At 41.2% G+C, this 20,942-nt stretch overlaps 2 protein-coding genes across 2 annotated transcripts in view; one reads left to right on the top strand and one right to left on the bottom strand.

Annotated features, from left to right (window-relative positions):
* Positions 1–6,354, top strand: part of atp13a1 (ATPase 13A1) — a 92,028-nt gene extending 85,674 nt beyond the window's left edge. Inside the window, exons 23-26 of the mRNA XM_043694664.1 lie at positions 211–353; positions 2,200–2,311; positions 2,554–2,697; positions 3,747–6,354. Of these exons, the coding sequence (XP_043550599.1) occupies positions 211–353; positions 2,200–2,311; positions 2,554–2,697; positions 3,747–3,857 (510 nt within the window). The 3' untranslated portion in view covers positions 3,858–6,354. The remainder of the gene's footprint in view (positions 1–210; positions 354–2,199; positions 2,312–2,553; positions 2,698–3,746) is intronic.
* A 1,321-nt stretch (positions 6,355–7,675) lies between these two features.
* Positions 7,676–20,942, bottom strand: part of mvb12a (multivesicular body subunit 12A) — a 37,761-nt gene continuing 24,494 nt past the window's right edge. Inside the window, exons 3-10 of the mRNA XM_043694663.1 lie at positions 17,938–18,036; positions 16,956–17,052; positions 15,486–15,615; positions 14,650–14,772; positions 14,183–14,289; positions 9,966–10,021; positions 9,285–9,344; positions 7,676–8,745 (exon numbers count right to left, since the gene is read on the bottom strand). Coding sequence (XP_043550598.1) covers positions 8,683–8,745; positions 9,285–9,344; positions 9,966–10,021; positions 14,183–14,289; positions 14,650–14,772; positions 15,486–15,615; positions 16,956–17,052; positions 17,938–18,036 — 735 coding nt within the window. The 3' untranslated portion in view covers positions 7,676–8,682. The remainder of the gene's footprint in view (positions 8,746–9,284; positions 9,345–9,965; positions 10,022–14,182; positions 14,290–14,649; positions 14,773–15,485; positions 15,616–16,955; positions 17,053–17,937; positions 18,037–20,942) is intronic.

The raw sequence follows: 20,942 nt of genomic DNA, 5'->3' as shown, positions 1-20,942 counted from the left end.
CCACTCTGACTTTGTCCCACTGCACATCCACTCTTTCACGTCTCTGCCCTCCCAATTTCTAGCATATATCGTATTGTGCTTTGCCTCCCAGCCATCGTCAGAGGCTGGACAATATGAGTGATCTGTGCCGGACGCAGTACAATGCAAATGCACCTATTATCCTGTCAGTCTTTCAGTTCCTTATCTCTCTGGTCTGTTGACTCTCCGCAGCCACTGAAGACCCTGTCAAAGGTTCGTCCACTGCCAAACATATTCAACCTATACACTATTCTCACCGTCCTGCTGCAGTTCACTGTCCATTTCGCCAGTTTAGTTTTCCTGTATAGATCTGCACAGGAATATTCTTCCTCCAGGTGAGACCTTCCTCATTCTTTTTATTCTCATCTCCTGAAGTCATTGAAGGATAACGTGCTGGTGCAGCAAGTTTCTAGAAAGGCCAATGGAATGTTAGCCTTTATTGCAGGAGGATTTGAGTACAGGAGTGATGATGTATAGGGGCTTGGATAGGTCGCACCTGGAGCACTGTGTGCAATGTTGGTCTCCTTATCTTTGGAAAGACATTATTGCCATGGTGGAGTGATCCAAAGATTATTGGATGGCAGGACTATCAACAGAGATTGGGTAAATTGGGCCAGGAGTCTTGAGAATTTCAATGAATAATTAGATTTGATCTCATTGAAACCTACAAATACTTAGTGGTAGACAGGGTAGGTGCAAGTAAGATGTCTTCTCCACTTGCGGGAACTAGAACCAGGGATATAATTTAAAAATAAGGCGCATGTCACCAAGATAGGACCTTTCTTTACAAAGCAGGTTGCAAATCTTTGGAATTCTCAGCCACAGGAACCGTGGAAGCTCTGTCTTTGAGAATGTTTGAGAGAGATGGATAAGTTTCTGATCATCAGCGGCTTACAGGGTTACGGGGACAGGATGCATAAAAGCATCAAAGTGTTCAATCAGCCCTGATTGTATTGAATGGCAGGACAGGCTCGATGGGCTGAATGGCCTATTTCTGTTCTGTTTCTGGTTCTACCCCTGGGGATAGATCCAACACCCCAGCAGAAGTGTTATTGTTCTTTTCTTCCTTATTTTTGAAATTGTGGGAATTTCCACTTGCTGTGCCACCTGTGGAGTGGCAGTGAAGAAATTAAAAGGTTGCATCCATGTCCCTTCAGGAGGTCCCAAAATGTCCCACTGTCAATAAGCTTGTTCTGGAGTGTAATTGCTGAAGCAGATTGAGACAGCTCAGACTTGTGGCAAATCTGTAACTTTATTTGACTGAGAGTCTAATCTCTGACTAAGTTTTGTCCAGTCAGGTCCCAGTAATCAGCACAATCCAATCCATGGGATGTCTTCTGTCCCTTTAACACTGTGCTGCTTACCTCCTTCATCCTCAAATTAACTAAGTTGAGCTTCCCTTAGTAACTCCCTGCCATGTTAGAGTCCCTGAGTTAATCTCCTACTTCTCCATGCAGAGAGAGAGAGGACACTCATTCAGACATCTGAGGGTGGAGAATGTACTGAAGAGTTAAATTCACTCCTTGTGGTGGCGAATTGCCAACTGCCCAGTTTGTCCAGGGCTCTGTCAGAATCCTGATTTTGATTGCCCACTCAGTGAAGTGAGTCAGGTTAATGTTAGTGAGAGTGATTGTCTCTCTATTGCCAAAGACAGAGCTAACGCCAATGCTCAGTTGTCTGACATTGTGGGCCATGTGGAAAGGCCATGAGCCAGGCTAATGAGGGGTGAGGGTTGTGGGCTAGACAACTCAGCACAAGGTCACAGTCTTAACAATCCCAGCCTTATGAATGGGTCCTATTCAGTGTTCTGTGTTCAAAAATTGCACAATGAATACTGGAAAATAATTTTGTCTGTAATGCCTCCCATTGTCTAAGTTTGTTTCCCTATTAGATAGGTTTGGGGTGGTGACCATAATGCTATATCCCAAAGAGAGTTAGCAATGTCTGGACAGGAAGCTAGAAAGTATGATCTTTGCTGAGTATATTGCTCACTGTTGCATTTGAGCCAGGACAGCAATAGGTAGATTGATTACAGAAACAAGATCCATGTATCCAATAAATTGCATTTGAGTGGCTGAGGTGCAGGTGGGGACTTGGGATTTGATGTCAAACTGTCCTGAATAGTATGGGGCTATTAGCCCTGTATTTTGTGTTTTACTGCCTTCCTTATTCCTCTTCCAGCACAGAAGAGTTTGTGGATCTGTACAAAGAGTTTGAGCCCAGCCTGGTGAATAGCACAGTGTATATCATGTCCATGTCAATGCAGATGGCCACTTTTGCCATTAATTACAAGGTAAGAGGACAGACAGTTTCCCAGCAGGGAACTGATCAACTGGTAGTGGAATGTTCACTGGCGTTTGTTGTGTTTGACCTGGATGTTGCGTTGCCAATTAGCTGCAGTGTCAGTGAGAGCACTCTTTTTAAACTAGTTTTATTTCACCTTCAAAGTAATTTTCACCCAATATACGTCTGAGGGGGCGCGAATCTGCTTTGAAATGTCACCTTGTACTGTGCTCAACCAATGTGTGTTTTCAGGGTCATCCATTCATGGAGAGCCTACGGGAGAACAAGCCCTTGCTGTGGAGTATTGTGATTTCAGGCCTCGCTATCCTGGGCCTGCTCACTGGCTCCTCTCCGGAGTTCAGCGAACAGTTTGGGCTCGTGGAAATTCCTACAGAGGTATGCATAGAAACCAAGCTACACTCTTAAACATCCCTCAGACTTAGTCAGAACCTTTCAGATTCTTGTCTAGTATCAGTAGGATGGGGAGGGAACCTTCATTTGAACTTGAATGAGTGGACAGTGGAGAGGAAACTTACTTGCCATTGATTGCTGAGGATGAACTTGGCTGAAGGACCCTATGATTGCAGTGAAAATGGCTGAAGAGGGGTTAGCTTTTGACTTGGATTGTGATGTTGAAGCCAAGAGGATGACTTCACACGCTGTATGGAGAGGTAGTTTAAACTAAACTGGATGGAGGCAAGTGATTTGGGAGGAGTCTCAGACTGAAAATTAGTTCTGGAGAAGTAACAGAGACATTTTGTTTCCCCTGAGGGTCACCAGCACAGGGTAAGTTTCCCCCATAATGAACAGTTAATGTGGGGACTGTAACTTAATTGAAAAAGCAATTGTGTTAGTACTTGAAGGGGAATGTAGAAACTATGGTCACAGAAGTGAGTTTTTGCAGCAATTAAATAGCAGCACCATTGGGGGTGGGCGTTGTGGGTGCCAGTGATGGCCCTCTGCCACAATTCTTGGATTCCTAACCTGCCATACATTTCTAGCCCTTTTTGCTTTTAGCTTGAACTTCCAATGTAATTTGTTTTTCCTCCTGTAGCCTTATCTGGACTCAGCAGGCTGCTTCCCTGGGTCGTGCCTTGAGGCACGAACTGTAGCAATTGTGAAATTTCAGATTTTACTGATGTGTATGAACCCCCCGGGCCTTGGTTTTTGTCTCACATCCTATTGGGTAAGGAAGGGTGTGAATCAACCCGCATGAACATCAACCACTGAGCCCCTACATGTTGGAAAATCACCAAGTGTCAACCAAATGTAGGTCAAATAACTGTCAGGCACTAAGCCATGGCTGATAATCCTATGAAAGCACTCACTGGAAAGGACTCTGGGAGGGATTAGCATTTGGAAAACATAGAACATTTTAGTCAGAGCTTCAAAGAATCAAAGCAGTAAACTAAGAACTGATTAATTCCGATTTCTTCCAAAAACAGCTGAAAATAGTGATTGCGGAGGTCCTCGTGGCTGACTTCCTGGTGGCACTCATGCTGGACCGGACCCTTCAGGCATTGCTTGGGAGCAGCAGACTTCATGTGCCTTCCTGATGATCAAGCTGGCAGACTGACGTGTCCTTCCTCCACACCGAGTCAATCCAAGGCTGGGCACATGCACATCACCCAGAGGTTTCGGGGGGGGGGAAGAGAGAGAGAGACTCAGGCCGTTCCCACCGACAGAACTTGTAACTCGCCAACTGTTTTCTTAGATGGTTTTTGATATATAAAAGATTAAAAAAGACTGGTATTTTCCTACCTACAAAAAAAACACTTGGACGAGGGAAAAAATAAATCCACGTGCAGTTTTGAGAGTGTTTGTGAATTCAGCCCCTCAGCTCTCCATCTCCTTATAAACTGTGGAATATGAAAACTTCATTTGACGCCGCTCAGCTTTGTTTTGTTAACACATAACCAAGGCAAATGTCTTCAATTGATTTAAATAATAAGGTGTAGGTTTTCTTCATACTTTAATCTGTCGGTCAGTCTCTGCAAGAGGTATATTTGCCCTCACATTAAACTCTGGTCTTGTTTGCATCCCGTGCCTCCTTTGCACCACCATTAGTGGTTGTGCCTTCAGCTTCTGAATTTCCTCTCCCAAAAAATCAGATACTGCTTAAAACATGCCTCTTACAGCAAAGATGCTATGTAAGTGCACACTGCCGTCTGTTCTGCCCAGACACATTGCTTTTTCAGTTCTCAGGATCAAATTGGCCAGATATCTGGAGTCTATGGCTGCTCCTGGAATGAATCACAGTCATCACAAGATCCTTTCACACTGTGCAGCTGTCACTTCTTAGCATGTGCTTCAGATGTGTGTTCACCAGCTGCATGTGAACACAACTGATATACTTTGGTCATTTTGAGCTAAAAGATCAGCTTCCCCACACTGGAATCAGTGTGATTGAATCTATTTTAATTATTTTTGAGTCAAGAATTTGCATTTTTCCAACACCTTCTGCCACTTCAAAGCATCTTCAAGTACACCGGTGGCGTACATCAGAAATGCAGTCACAGTTGTAATGCAGAAATTGCGAACTGTTAGATCCCACAAACTACAATGCGATAATGACCTAGTTTCAATTATGTTGATTTAGGGATAATTGTCAGTGAGGAGATCTTGCTTTAGTTTAATATTTCCACCAAAGTATGGTACTTCAGTCAGTGCTGCTTTCCTTCAACATTAGTCTCAGATTCTATCTCAGTATGAGGTCAAATTGTGACTGTCTCCTATCACTTTCCTGCATTGTTCTACTGTCATCCCATGTCCCAAATTCCAAATGTTTGTGGATAGACTCCTTGATACCTCATTGAGTATCTGCACTGGCAGTGTTTGACATATGGTCCTACAGGCTGGGAGTACTACTAACTCCATTAATCCCTTTCCTCTACTCCAGCCTCACTTCCAGATAGTGTGAGGAATAATTGGATGTTGTTTGACATTAAAATTAAGGTGATGTGTTTTTGTCTGCTAAAATTCCACTGAGTTCCCTGATCCAGCTATAGTTTCTCCCCATTTCTTCTTGTGCCTCCTGAATGCATTTGTCCATAAGACAAGGAGTCTCACTCCATAAGTGAGGAGAGCTTCCTCTGCCCACTTGGCCCCATGCCAGTCACCTAACCTCCCTATCTAGCAGATGTTAATTGTTCTGTCACGTCTGGACGGAACTCTCTTTCAAATCCCTTCTATTGCTTGCCAAAAAAAGCCCACCCTGACCTGTGTTCTTGTAAACTAATATTCCATCTCCAACTTCCTGTTTTTCTCAAGTTCCTGCATATGTTGCAATTGATTCCCATCTTTCCTTCACATCCACGTTGGAATCACTTAAATTGAGTTTCATTCACTGTCTCTGCACTGATGTTCATACTGACCACATCTCTCACCTATGCTGAACATTTGCCAATGAGGATGACTGATTTATTTTCAGGCTATGTCTGAATAAGTAAGAATGGGACCACTCAGCTGGACAATAGAGGAACGGCAGTAGAGGATGATGGTGTGGTGAACTAATATCAGAAGCAAATTATCAAGCCATTGATTTCTGCACCCTTCTCTTCAATTCCAATGCCCTCTGGTGAACCATATAGATTGAACCAGATTATTCACAACTCTTTGGCATCCTATTTGATCCAAAACTGAGTTTCTAACACCATATCCTTTCCACCACAAGATTGTATTAGCATTCCTGTCAAAACCCTAACCTAAATCTTAGCTCCCTAGGGTTATAACTTCTTGCCCCACCGTAATCTCAATCCATCTGAACCTTGACTCTGTATTTTCACCCAATCATCACTGCCTTGTATGGCCTGTTGAAATCTGATTCCAAATTCAAATCCTATCAAAGAAACTAATTGAACCCATCAAGTACTAAACCATCCAAGAACTATGTGCTCATCACTTTCATTGTCTTTGTCAATCCAGTCCACAAACCCTGCAATTTCTTTCCACCTCTCAATCAGGGAATTATCGTTTTTAAGTCATATCTTGCACTTTGAACTGTTCATGGTTAGAAATGTAAAGAAAATAAAGGTTGTGGATGATTGCACGGAAGCTGGAGGAAGAATTAAGCATGTTGGAAGTGTGTGGTTTCTGTCAAATACCTCTAAAGGTACATTAGACCAGCCAGTTGGCATTGTCTCCTGTGTACTCAAGCAGCTGCCACATTTGGACTGGGAAAACTGTGGATATGAATGTCACCTTATGATGGTTTACAATGGAATATACAAATGAATCCAAACCAGTATATTAAAAACTGTACAGGAGCTGCAAACTTGCTGCTTGAATGGCAGCCCAAGGGTGAATTCAGTCCACTGAAGCATCGCTTAGATTTGTCTCTGGATATAACCTGTGCTTTGATTGTGCATACTGAACTGTCATGAATTAATAGTTTCCATGATACTTGAATGCAGCATGTCACACCACAAGGTGCTTCAGACAGTAACTTTGACATGAAGTCACTTGCTGCACAGAAAAGTATCGTAGCCATTCTCCACCAGCACCATCTTACAACAAACAGATCATTGACCATTTAATTGGTTTGTGGTAGTAAATAAGGGTGCAGTCTTGACCAAGTTCTGAGGAGAATTACCCACACTTAGTTTCCTGAAGAAGGGCTTATGCCCGAAACGTCGATTCTCCTGTTCCCTGGATGCTGCCTGACCTGCTGCGCTGCTCCAGCAACACATTTTCAGCTCTGATCTCCAGCATCTGCAGACCTCACTTTCTCCACACTTAGTCCAATGCAAGTTGACAATTATTGAGTCTTATTGAAATTTCACAAGTCATATGATTTTATGTTAGAACCACTGCAGTGGAGATGGAGGCCATTTGGTCCATCATACTTGTGCCAATTCTTGAAATTTTAGAGCTGTCCAATTACTCCTCCTTTCCTGCTATAGTAAAGGTCATATGGAAATACCAAAAAGGTGAGTTCAAATCAGTGGCACAAACAGATTAAAATTCCAGACCCCGATGGTGGGTTTTACCCAAAAGAGCTTTTTGTTTTTAAAGTTATGCATATTAAGTGTGATTTAGTATAATTAATTTAAAGTGAGTGAGAGCACTTGGGAGGTGCTCAAGAGCACCTTTGCTAACTCAGCTTTGCAAATACTGAAGTTGTAGGTTCTCCCACAAGGGGCAAAAAAATCCCAATTATTGTTGTCCAGCCCCCACCTGCAGGTATCCTAACTAAGATCAGATACCTAATGGGGCACAGAGCTGGTCTGTGCAGCTCATACAGAATTCAATGATGCAGAACATGCAGGAAGAATGCCATGAGATCTCCACGTGTAACTCAGTTAGTCATTAACAATCAACCAACTATACAAACAGGTTTACATGATTGAAGAGGAAAAGAATGTCAGAACAAAGATTATTCTCCATAACTGTTTAATAATTGTTCAACTGGTTTATGGAAACTACAGGATATTTTAAAATCACAAATAGAAAATGGGTAGTTTTCATTCTCAGTAAAGATATTTTTTAATGTACCAGTTTAGACGTGTTACCTTTGGAGCAGATGAGACTTGAATTTGGACCTAAGAGCTTTCCAATATCGAGATGTTTAGAAGATCCATAGTGATATCAGCTCACCTTTTTGAGATGATCATGTGCACATAATGTAGACTACCCAATCCTATCTTCTGACTATGACAGAGCCAAGGAAGTCAACAACCACTAAGAAATTATTTAAAATAGTTTCCAACAAACACAGCTGAAGGAAAGTCCCTGGGTTGACAGGTGCTCGTAATTAAGTTGAGAGCAACTGAATGGAGGGTGTGCAGCAGCAGGTGAGCTAAGCCTGCTATGTGTAGAATTAATTCTAATGGACTTCAGTTTTTGTGCTAATTAGGTTGAATGGACAGTTAGTCATTTGGGTTGTACATTACTTTTCCCATATTCATACAGCTGTATGAAACTCTTTCACATCCTGCCTTGTTACTCCACCCAACTGCTCATGACAGTGACAGCTCAGATAGCAATAATGCACACTACTATGCAATCTCCTGGAGGACCCTGTCATTACCAAACTGAACTGATTCTAAAGTTTAACTTCCACATTATTCTACTATATACTGATAGATACCTATTTTGTAAACAGCTCGTGCTGTGCTGCAGTGGGTCCCACTTGATTACAGTAATTGCAATAACAATCAGCAGCAACTGAGATGCAGACAAAGTCAAAAAGGTGATTGTGTGGGGATGGTCTTGGAAAGAGAGACTGTTTCTATGAAGTGGGTTTTATTGCATCTTGGTGGGACCTATGTCCAGTCTCATGGCTTTTGGCTTTATGGAGTTAGAGGTATGAATCTGCTGTTAGCTTATTGCATGAGGAACCTTCATCCTGATGTTCTGTCGCAATTCACAGTGGCCCTTGCTCTAAGAGGCTGTTGGAGGGAGTCTGGCAGCTGCTGTCTTCTCTGTCATAAAGCTGTAGTTGTACTGAAACCAGAACAATCACAAGTTAGTGGCTTGGTATTGGCTTTTCCTGGACAGCTGGGGGTTGGTGCAATGATTACATGTCTGTGTAAATACACCAAACTATTGATGACTAGCAATAAAAAGTTCAGTATTCTGAATGGCAATAAGTCCCTGCCAGGAACCTAACCTCTTAACAGCAAGGCACTCAACTGAAATTGGATTGCACTTTCAATAAAAGTGGGTCAAAAAGTGTGGTGCTGGAAAAGCACAACATGTCAGGCAGCATCTGAGGAGCAGGAGAGGTGACATTTCAGGCATAAGCCCTTCATCAGGAATTCTCCTGCTCCTCAGAAGCTGCCTGATCTGCTGTGCTTTTCCAGCACCAGACTTCTTGACTCTGGTTCTCCAGCATCTGCAGTCCTCACTTTCTCCCACTTTCAATAAACGGGTCAGGTGAACTGGAAATAAATACACCATGTGAAAATAGAAAGGGTGACAGGTTGTTTACCTTTGCAGGAAGTACTTTCAAATAACAAGCATCATGAGCATTTCTGACTTACCTCATTCTCTATCTCAGCATGGCTCTTAATTTGGAAATTTGCAATATTAGCACTGGGTACCTGCAGAAAGACATGAAGGAATTACAGCAGTCTGTACCATTGAAAAACAGTACAATATATTATAACATTTCACCACTGAATATGGTGTAACGGCCAGTAATGTTTTGGGAGTTTGGCCTCTCCATTTTGATGAAGTCAGATTAAATCTTTGTGCTCGTGAATGCAGAATCAACCCAGCTTCAACAGTCACATATAACACATTTAATGTAATAAAATAGCCCAAGGTGCTTCACAGAAACATTCTGATATAAACACAGAGCCACTTAAGGAGATACTGGATCAGGTGACCAAAAAAATGTGTCAAAATAGTAGGTTTTAAAAAGAGGAATGTTCTAAAAGGAGGAAAGTGAAGAGGAGAGGGGTTAAGGAAGGAATTCCACATCTTAAGTCCTCCACAGCAAAGCAATTCAAATCAGAGCCACTCAACAGCAGAAGTAATTTTCTTGGTCTGTTCTTCAAGTATTCACAATCAGTAATTTCCTCAGTAGGTCAATGAAGACTGCAGAAATTAAACCAATATGTACTACTGCATGAAAAGCTCCTAAAAAAAAAAGTTGGAATTGGGAGTCACTGAAGCTCCATTAAGACAATGATAATTATGTTGGCTTATACTGTACTTACATTCACAGAGGTGCTTTCAAATCTAGGATGCAACACAAATGGGACACCATCCATCGCTGCCAAATAGGGGGGAAAAAAAAATGGAATTTGTGAACAGGTTCATTTTTCCAACTGTTATAACGCCACTCAAAATTATATTGCCAGTTGCTTCTACCCCTACAGAATCCACATATCACACATTGTATGGTCCATTTCCATCGGGGGTCCCGCTGTTGCCTCATTGGAGCACAACTCCTTGCCTCTGCAATGATTACCACCTCTTCTCAGTTAATAGCACAGTGCCAGATGTCCTACTGGGACCATCATTGTGTGTTAAAATGGATAGTTATATCACTGCTCATTCTTTTGTTATGTCTTGGGTATGAGAGACAGAAGGGAGGAGTTAGGAGGTTAAAAGCAGTTACCATTTTTACATTTGTGCAACATATACAGTTGATTGTAACTCATGAGTTACTTTCCCAACACTGGTGCCTCATCCCAAACTGCTAAGTCCTCACTGTTTAGCAATTTGACACTGTGACACCCCATATTCGACACTGATGAAATAATATGTTATTTCAGATTTCATCTGAGGATCAAGGTCACATTTACATACACCCCTTCCCTCTGTCAGAACTATGGACCAATCTTGCATTGTCAGTGTCAAGTCCCATTTAGTAGGTTTTCAACATGCCTTTATTAAGTCTCAATTTAGCTTCACGAGAAAGGAGTGCAACAGCAGAATATTTAAAGGATGGTCTCACCTCTCAAACAGATCACAGTTAGATCTAGCCCTATGCCTAGCATTAGGTCCAATTTCAGGGGGGAGAAAAGACTGAAATTGTATTTAAACTGAAATAATTATGAACAAGTATGTTCCTGTTAGGGTGAAGGGTAAGGCTGCTGACGTAGGGAATGCTGGATGACTAGAAAAATTGAGGTTTTGGTCAAGAATAAGAAGGAAGCATATATCAGGGATAGAAGTAGAGGTCGAATGAATCACTAGAGGGGTATAAAGGCAGTTGGAGTATACTTGAGATGGAAGTCAGGAGGGCAAAAAAGGGACACGAGAGATATCTTTGGCAAAAATGGTTAAGGAGAATCCAAAGGGATTCTACAAATACATTAAGGACAAAAAGGGTAACTAGGCAGAGAATAGGGCCCCTAAAAGTTCAGAAAGGCCATCTATGAAGAACCACAGGAGGTGGGGGAGATACTAAACGAGTATTTTGCATCAGTGCTTACCATGGGGAAAGGCATGGAAGGTAAAGAACGTGGGGAAAAATATATTGACATGTTGGATAATGGCTCAGTGGTTAGCACTGCTGCCTCACAATGTTAGGGACCTGTGTTTGATTCCCACAATCAAAGAGACCTTATAGCGGTTTATAAAAATCATGAGGGGCATGGATAGGATAGACAAAAGTCTTTTCCCTGGGGTGGGAGAACTACAGGGCATTGCTTTAGGGTTAGAAGGGAAAGACATAAAAGGGACCTAAGGGGCAACTTTTTCATGCAGAGGGTGGTGCGTGTATGGAATGAGCTGCCAGAGGAAGTGGTGGAGGATAGTACAATTACAACATTTAAAAGGCATCTGGATGGGTATTTGAATTGGAAGGGTTTAGAAGGATATGGGCCAAGTGCCGGCAAATGGGACTAGATACCTGATTGACATGAACGAGTTGGACCGAAAGGTGCTGTACATCTCTATGACTATGTACATCTCTATGACTATGTACAAATTAAGTAGATTTGCCATGCTAAATTGACTATAATGACCCGGAAATGCAGGGTTACAAGGATAGGATAGGGTAGGGAGATGAGTCTGGATGGGATGCTCTTTGGCAGGTTGATGTGGACTTGATGGGCCGAATGACTTGCTTTCACAGTGTAAGGATCTATGATTCTATGTCCATATTACAGAAGTCATGGTGCTGGATGTCTTAAAATGCAAAAAAGTTGGATAACTCCCCAAGACTTTATCAAGTGTACCCTAGAATTCTGTGGAAAATGAGTCCTGGACCCCTTGCTGATTGAGATACTTGTATCATTGATAGCCACGAGTGAGGTGCCTGAAGACTGGAGGTTGGCCAACTTAGTGCTAATATTTAAGAAAGATGGTAAAGAAACGTCAGAGCGCTACAGATTGGTGAACCTGACATCGATGGTGGGCAAGTTGTTGGAGGGGATTCTGAGGGACAGGACTTGCACACATTTAGAAAGGCGAGGAGTGATTAGGGATAGTATCTCAGCATGGCTCTTAATTTGGAAATTTACAATATTAGTACTGGGCACCTGCAGGAAGACATCAACAGGGATTTACAGCAGTCTGTACCATTGAAAAACAACACAATATATTGTAACATTTCAACACTGAATATGTTCCTTTAGAGAAGGGAACTGCTGTGGGTCTGGAGATAAGACCAGACCAGGTAAAAATGGCAATGTGATTGACTTTTAAGTGTCCTTTGAAATTGTGTAGTACACCTCTCATTTGTAACAATTGAAAGTCTCAAAAAAAAGGCGTGATATCAGACAAATCGCGGGGGGAAATCACTCCTCACTAACTTGACTAAGTTTTGAATGAGTATTGAAAAGGGTTGAGGGCAGAGCAGTGGGTGTGATCTATATGGACCTTGTTTGACAAGGTTCCTCATGATAGACTGGTTACCAAGGTTTGGTCACATGGAATATAGGGAGAACTAGGTCAAAAGATGATGACAGAGAGTGGTGGTGGAGGGTTGCTTTTCAGATTAGAGGCCAGTGACTGATAGTATGCCACAAGGATCAGTGCTTTCGTCATTTAAATAAATGGTTTGGATGTGAATATAGGAGGTATGGTCAGTAAGTGGGCAGATGACACCAAAATTGGAGGTGTAGTGGATAGCAAAAAAGTTACCTCAGATTACAATGGGATCTTGATCAGATGGGCCAAAGAATGGCAGATGGAGTTTAATTTAGATAAACATGAGATGCTGTATTTTGGAAAGGCAAATCAGGGCAGGACTTACATACCTAATGGTAAGATCCTTGGGTGTGTAGCTGAACAAAGAGACTTTGGAGTGCAGGTTCAGAGTTCCTTGAAAGTGCAGTCCCAGGTAGTAGGATAGTGAGGAAGGTATTTGATATGCTTGCCTTTATTGGGCACTGCACTGAGTATAGGAGTTGGGGGGTCATATTGAGACTGTACAGGACATTGGTTAGGCCACTTTTGGAATACTGTGTACAATTCTGCTCTCCCTCCTATAGGAAGGATGTTGTGAAAACTTAAAAGGGTTCAGAAAAGATTTACAAGGATGTTGCCAGGGTTGGCGGGTTTGAGCTACAGGGAGAGGCTGAATAAGCGGAGGCTATTTTCCTGGAGCGTCAGAGGCTAGAGGGATGACCTTATCGAGGTTTATAAAATCATGAGGGGCATGGATAGGGTAAAAAGACAAGATCATTTCCCTGGAGTCGGGCAGTCCCAAAACTAGACGGCATAGGTTTAAGGTGAGAGGGGAGAAGATTTAAAAAGGGACCCGAAGGGCAATTTTTTCACGCAAAGAGTGGTGCATATATGGAGGGAGCTGCCAGAGGAAGTGGTGGAGGCTGGTATAATTATAACATTTAAAAATGATCTGGAGGGCTAAATGAATAGAAAGCATTTGGAGGGATATAGGCCAAATGCTGGCAAATGGGACTAGATTTATCTCTGATATCTGGTCGGCGTGGATGGGTTTCCTTGCTATTTATCTCTATAACTCTTAAGTAAAGAGCAGTGTAGTAAACTACTGAATATTACTAACCAGCACATTGAATATAATTACCCAAACAGACTACATACATTCTCATTGATGCACTAATTCTTTCAGCTTCAAAGTCTAAGAAAGTTAAAAATCACAACACCAGGTTATAGTCCAATAGGCTTATTTGGAAGGACTAGCTTCTGGAACGCTGCTCCTTCATCAGGTGGTAGTGAAGTAGAAGATCATAAGACACAGAATTTATAACAAAAAAGTTCACAGTGTGATGCAACTGAAATTATACATCAAATAGTCAATAGCTTGACTTTAACTTCTGATGCTCTAGTTTTTCTTTAACTAGAACAAGAAAATAGAACAGAAATCGTTGGGTGTAAGATGACTGGTGACTTATTTGGGGTATTGACTTATTTAGGGGTGGGAGGTTTACAAGAAGGGCAAGTAGTGAGGGAGTTGTCTAACTGGGAGGTGGACGGGACAATTGGAGTCCAATCTTACCGGAGATTCCATAAATATTTTCTGCACTGTACACAGAATCTTTGTGCTCCAGGGTAGTGCGCCTCTTGCTAAGTCGTACTGGGGCTACATCAAGTTCTTCCCTTTTCCTACAGCAATTGAAAGACAGATTAATTTTAGGATTTTTATGATGTATGACACTAATGAATGCTTTATGCCAGTCAGACTTTCAACTCAGTCACTGCCGGGTCTGAATTTACACTTTTTTGCAGCATAAATCTTTCTGAAGTTTAAAGGCTTTTTATTGTAACTGAATTTAATTGATAAACAAAACAGATGGGATTTTCTAAAAGGATCCAGTGAACTATCAAAGATCAGAACATATATTGCTTCACTTCATCTTTGTTCTGTCCCATTTTATCTTCCATTCATCTGCTAATCTGCATCATAATTCAAAGCTAAAACTTGCCATGCTTTCTGTGAAACATATTTATGCTTGTGCTAAGCACCTTGAGCTCTCATTCTCCAGTGACAGCCCTCTGATATCAAGAGCAATACTTCTTGGCTTGGGCAAAGGTTTTGGCTTGTCCAACCTCCCTTTTCTACACCAGATGACAAACCCACTCAGTTCTCTGCAAAACAAAACATAATAATGAATAAACACAGAACACAGACCTATACTAAACACAGAACATACTCAATAGAAACAGATGCACACAGGTGTAAATATGCAGATGTGTGATAAATAAATAATAACCACGGAAATGGCAAATATAAAGTGCACAGGATGTCAAAGGTTTCAAATTATCCATAGTCCCTTCAAATCCCAAGGTTAAGTAAATCAGACTAGTCACAGTGAGATTCATAACTGGGGATCAGAAAATCTAACAACTGAAGGTGTTTGGTTAAATACACTTACTGGAAACAGACTAATGCAAAAATCAGAGGACAGTCAGGGAACCAGAAACGTGGAATATAAATTGATTGTGGACTTAAAATTAATAAAGTATTTTTCTGCTTTGAGGAATTGCTGTTGGCGAGGCTGCACACCATAGCATGCTAGTGCAGCCCCTGATATCACCCCGATGTTTCTTGAAGGTATGGTATTTCAGGGTGTGCTTGTAATTAGCTTGAACACTCGTCCAGTAAAGAGGCTAGGATAGAAAGTGGCTCTTGTACAGAGTATGGGCTAATTTGTCTTTCAGAGGAAACGTTAAATCTAGAGGCAATAAATATATTATAAAGATCAGTAAAAACTGTGGAAATGTACTTCAACCATGCTAAAAGTCCACTTGGTTGTGTAGCATAAAATGTTGTATTGATACTGATCAAAGGTTTTGCTTACCCTATGCATGTGTACAAAGGTACAATCTGCTTGCTTTTTCCAGTCAGTTTGATATCAAAAACAGCAGAGTCAGCTCCACCGAACGGGACTGTCTTAACACACAGTCGTTTCTTTTTAGACACAATGACCTCTGGGGAAAGAAAAATGGCAACCATTATTTAACCTGCAAATCAGCAAATGAATCATAGGGTTAAGAGTCATCAGTGGTGAATCCAGTGTGTAGGAATCCACATGCCTAACACCAGTGGACTTTTGGGTTCCAGGTGAGAATGTTGCATACTGCAATTCCAGAATCACTCATTATCCCAATCTCATGCCAGTTCGATGGAGTGATTGAAATGACTTTCATGTATCTGAACAATACAATAATACAACTGAATGCCTGAAGGTGCTGCTTCTAAAGATGCTAGGTGCATTTCTTGTGATTGCTCCTCCTCTTTAGTCATTGCCTCAGAGGGCAAAGGGTCCAGCTGGTTGTTCCAGAGTCTGAGAAAAATCACTCGGGTGTACTAAATTAAGGTGAACACAGGGACCCTCTGATCAATCCAACCATGTTTTAGGGTCTTGTATATGTCTGGGTCACCCTAGATTCTGATCGCTTTGATGCCCATCAGCTCTCCAAGAACTTTGTGACTGGTGAGAATTACTGAGCACACCAGCTGACAGAATGGAACATTTTAAACCTGCACGTGTTCAATTTGTTGCAAGTTGCTGGTTTTGCTGGTGTCCTCTTCGTATACAGATAGAGACACTTAGCTAATCATTAAGTCTTAATGTATCAAGCTTTAGTGTCTAAGTAAGGGAATACTCTTTGTCTTTGAGCCCCAAAAATCTAACTCTCAAAACATTTTTCTTTATTGCTTTGTCCCATGTAGATTTCATAGGTCTGCAATTTGTAAGCTGTTACTCCAAGCCCAATTTAACCACTTAACAGCATTTAACATCTGTAACTCTGCAAATCAGAACAAGCAATGTGTTCTCTGCAGGCAGGATACACATGGACATATGGCAAGTGAACACAAATAGATAATCCTGCGCGGATTAGTCAGCTACACTGCAGCTCACGGAAAGTTACAAGATAAATGACAATTGCTTGCCTCCATTTAGTGTCTCCGTCGTAGCAAGATAGTGCAAGGTAGTTCATGGAGACAAAATTAAGCAGGAGAAAATAGATACGCAAGCATCATTTGTCAATGAGAGCTTGGAAAGAAAAAGTGTTTCAACTTCAAATTTCTGACACCAAGTCAAAGTGGTGTCGTAAAGACAGATTCAACTTCTCTCAACTTCAAGAGAGCAGAGAACTGTCAAGAGTTCAGCTACAAAACAGGTTTAAATTGTGAGAGGTATTGAGTTGAATCTCCACATTCTGTGAATTCATCAAGAAAATCCCTCAACTTTAAATAAGTACATTCAAGATCAGTGACAGCCCCACATTCCAATATCCTTATGTTTGTTATCAGAAATACTCACTGGGATCCAGGAATTCAGAAATGAAGGCATATCCTGATGGTAGAGGGTTCTTATCTGGAAGTAACTGGATATCTGAGACAATGTCCCCTTGAGGGTTCTGCAAACAGGGCACAGCAGCAGTGTTACATTATCATGTCCTCACTAAGACCTGCACTGAAAATATTTGCAAACTTTATTATTTCTTGACACTACTGAGAGTGTCTTAACATTGACTAATAGTCCATAACCCACAGTCATGGGCAGATTTATTATTTGTTTCCTTCAGTTTCTCCTTGAAGGTGCTAATTTTGTGCCAATCTTCTCGTAACCCAACTCCACCAATCACAGTATCTGTCCATCACCCCCACTGACACAAACACTACAAAGATTTCTTATGCATGCCTAGCAGGGCATCTGACAACAGGTATGGTGGAAGTAACCCCAAGATTGTCTTGAATATAAGAGGCTCTCTTCACAGATGCTGCCAGACCTGCTGAGCTTTTCCAGCAAGTTCTGTATTTGGTTCCAATTTTCAGCATCCACAGTTCTTTTGGTTCCTTTAATAATATAAAAAAAACTTTCCCAGGAAGGATCAGAAAATGGGATTCTGGACAGATTTGCCTCCCTGGTTTTGGCATGCAGAGGCTAGTGTGAGACTATCACCAAGAGTTCAGCAGAAATTGGTTAACTCAGCCTAAACGATACAACCAGAACTTCAAGCAACATGAGTCAGTGCTAGAGTTTATAATTCGCTTTTCGTTCATAGTTATTGTTGCTGTAACAAAATGTCTCAGCCTTTGAAATGCAGGGACGAGGTAGTGAATGTGGAGGTTGGGGTGGCACTGACAGGGAAGATCACAAGATAAATGAGATTCAAGTCAGGTTGCTTTCTCTTGAATTAATTTCAACAGTTGCACCAAATTTATTCTTCTGAAATATTGCACTTTTTCTATGCCACGGGCTGTAAACAGGTGCCCAGCTGAGGGAGTATATATTAACTTACCTCTTTATTCAGCAGTGAGCTTACACACAGATAACAATTGGATTTCTGGCCAAAGCCCTTTGCAAAATTTGCGGAGGAGCCATCTGTAGTTGTCACAATCTAGAATACAAAGGATATAGATGATGTAATTGGAGGCGCTGGTGGTAGTTGAAGAGTTGTCAAATGTCTAAGAATTCTCATGATGCAAAATAAAACTCACATGGAGAAATCACTGAATACAGAAAAGGCCCTTCAGCATGTCAATCTGCACTGACTAAAACTATGCTAAAATCTACACTTGTCCCACTTTTCAGCACTTGATGCATAGCCTTGAATGTTATGACACCTAAAATGTTCAGAGTACTTTTAAAAAGGTTGAGATTTCCTGCCTCAACTGCCCTTCCAGGCAGTGCATCCCAGATCCACACCATCCTCTGGATGAAAAAGATTTCCTCAAGTTCCCTCTAAACTTCACACCTTTTACCTTACAAAAACATCCCCTGGTTACTGACCCTTCAACTAATGAAAACAGCTGCTTTCTATCCACCCTGTCCATGCCCCTCAATTTTATACATACCTGTCAGGTCCCCCTCAGCCTTCTCTGCTCCAAAGGAAAAAACAACCCAAGCTCATACAGCCTCTCTTCAACATTGAAATGTTCCACCTCAGACCAAATCCTGGTGGACTTCCTCTGCACCCCTCCAATGCAATCACATCTTTCCTATAGTGAGATGTCCAGATATAAAAATCTCTCCTGAACACATTTCAAGTAATCTGTCCCCTCTAAACACTTTACGTTATGAGTATTCCAATTATTGCAGGTTTTTTTTTTTGAAAATTCACTCATTGGACATGGACATCACTGGCAAGCTGCTGGACATTTCAGAGGGCAGTTGAGATTCAATGACATTGCTGTGGGTCTAGAATCACATGTAGGCAAGGCCGAACCAGATGAGGATGACTGATTTCTTTTCCTGAAGGACGATCGTGAGCCAGATGGGTTTTTCTGATAATCGACAATGATTTTATAGTCATCAGTTGAATCTGAATTCCAGCATCTGTTGTAAGGAAATTTGAACCTAGGTCCACAGAACATTAGCTGAGTTTCTGGATTAATGGTCTAGTAAAATACCATTAGGCCATCACCTCGCCATAAAAAGATAAAAGACTACCCTTATTATTCTTAAGTACCCAATGAATTGACTACATATCTGCTTCTCTATTATCCACTAACTGTTTGGACATCCCAGCAGTGTGTCTGTCCCCTTCTTACTTCTAGGCTGTATCCACAAAGCCTCATTTGAAGACCCTTCCACAATATCATCTCTCCTTAATAAATAATGACACCACATTCTCTTTATACACTCCCCTGTCCTGTCTGGTCTTAAGATTCTGTATCTCTGAATGTTGAGTTGGCAGTCTTGTTCCTCTCGCAACCATGTCTTTGGGACAGTAACAATCTCACAATTCCATGAGTCAATCTGCAACCTTAACTGTTGGATATATCTGACACTTTCGTGGAGCTGTTCACATAGAATCAGCAACTGAAATTTCCTGATCATCATTTCTCAATTTAAAGAACAGGAAAGAAACGAGTTCACTCATATCTAAGAATTCATTGTGTTTTATCCTTCCTGTTGAATTTTCTTGGTTTACTCCGACTCGCCTCTTTGAGACTGCTGGGGGTACATCACCTCATTCCAGATGCTTTGACTCTCAAAACTTCACTTTTGCTCTCTATTTACATGACCATACACCGCTGAACTCCAAGTGCCACTATATTTGCAGTGTTCCTTGCATGTGGCAGTATTAATGTACTTTGAAAATCTATAAACCACATTTGCATCCAAGTTTCCTGTCTGCTGTTTACTGGTCTGCCTACAAGTTCACTAAACCTTCTGTGCTTGCTGCAAGTTGTCATCTGCAAATCTAACTGATGTTATCATCTGCCCAAGATTCTGTTTCTTCAAACACACCTTTAAATCATTGTTTCTGCATAGACATTGAAGAGCCAGTGACAAACAAAGAACTTGTAACAATCACAGAGGAAGGATTGCAAGCCTTGGCAGATTGAATAGTAATAGGCATGACCTTTAGAGTGAAAGTAAACATGTCAACACCAAAGTAGCACAACTTTCAAAATCATCAAGATTTATGTATTCTTAGAAGGAGACTACTGGGAAAAGGGCAAGAATTCAAGAATTTTAGGAAGCATAAGGTCTGAAGATGAAATGTGTAATGTTAAAATAAGAACAAGGTCAGCAATGGGAAAGGCTATATTTGGTAGGAGATGGCTGGTCATCGGAAAGCTGAATAAACAACTTAAAAACCAACTGAAGATCTCAATTTTGAGCGTTGTTTTCTAAGGAAGTGAAACATGGATATTATGAAAGGAAACCTCCAACTAGGTACATAATTTTGAATTGTGCATTTGAAGGAAAATGGAAAGGATCAGCTAGACAGAAGAAAATAACATGCTGAAATGGAGTGAACAAAAAATTATTGAACAATGTTAGGAAAAGGAAGCTAGGGCACATTGCAAGAGGAAGCACACCTGTGAGAGAAACTATGGAGGGAAGATCTCAAAGAATAAGAGAATGAGAAAGAATATCAATACTAGACTGCTTGAAAATTGAAATTTGATTTGCAAATGAAAATACTAGCAAAGAATAGAGGATAACAAAGACTGTTATAAGCCAAGGTCTGCCCTCAGATAAAATACATCCACTATTTTTACTTATTTTTTCCAGGAATTCAACAGTTGATCAAACATGCTTGTCTTTTAGAAATCTAGACTGGTCCTGAATAGTCCCTGATTTATTAGCTTAATTCAGTATGGACTCTAGCAGTTTTTCAAAAATTCCCTTCCAGACTCCTCCTCCATCTGAATGGCTTAAGTCATCAGTGTGATGAATAACTCTTCATTAGTTGGATGGCAGTAGCTCAACATAGTCTACAATATCATAGCCTGCTTGGCTGGTAATCCATCCATCAGAGGTGCAACATGGCAGCAGTGCCTTCCATTT

Source organism: Chiloscyllium plagiosum, chromosome 8 (assembly GCF_004010195.1).
Source record: "Chiloscyllium plagiosum isolate BGI_BamShark_2017 chromosome 8, ASM401019v2, whole genome shotgun sequence".
Classification (NCBI taxonomy): domain Eukaryota; kingdom Metazoa; phylum Chordata; class Chondrichthyes; order Orectolobiformes; family Hemiscylliidae; genus Chiloscyllium; species Chiloscyllium plagiosum.
Note: the sequence above shows the minus strand (reverse complement) of the source record. Positions and strands in the feature narration are given on the sequence as shown.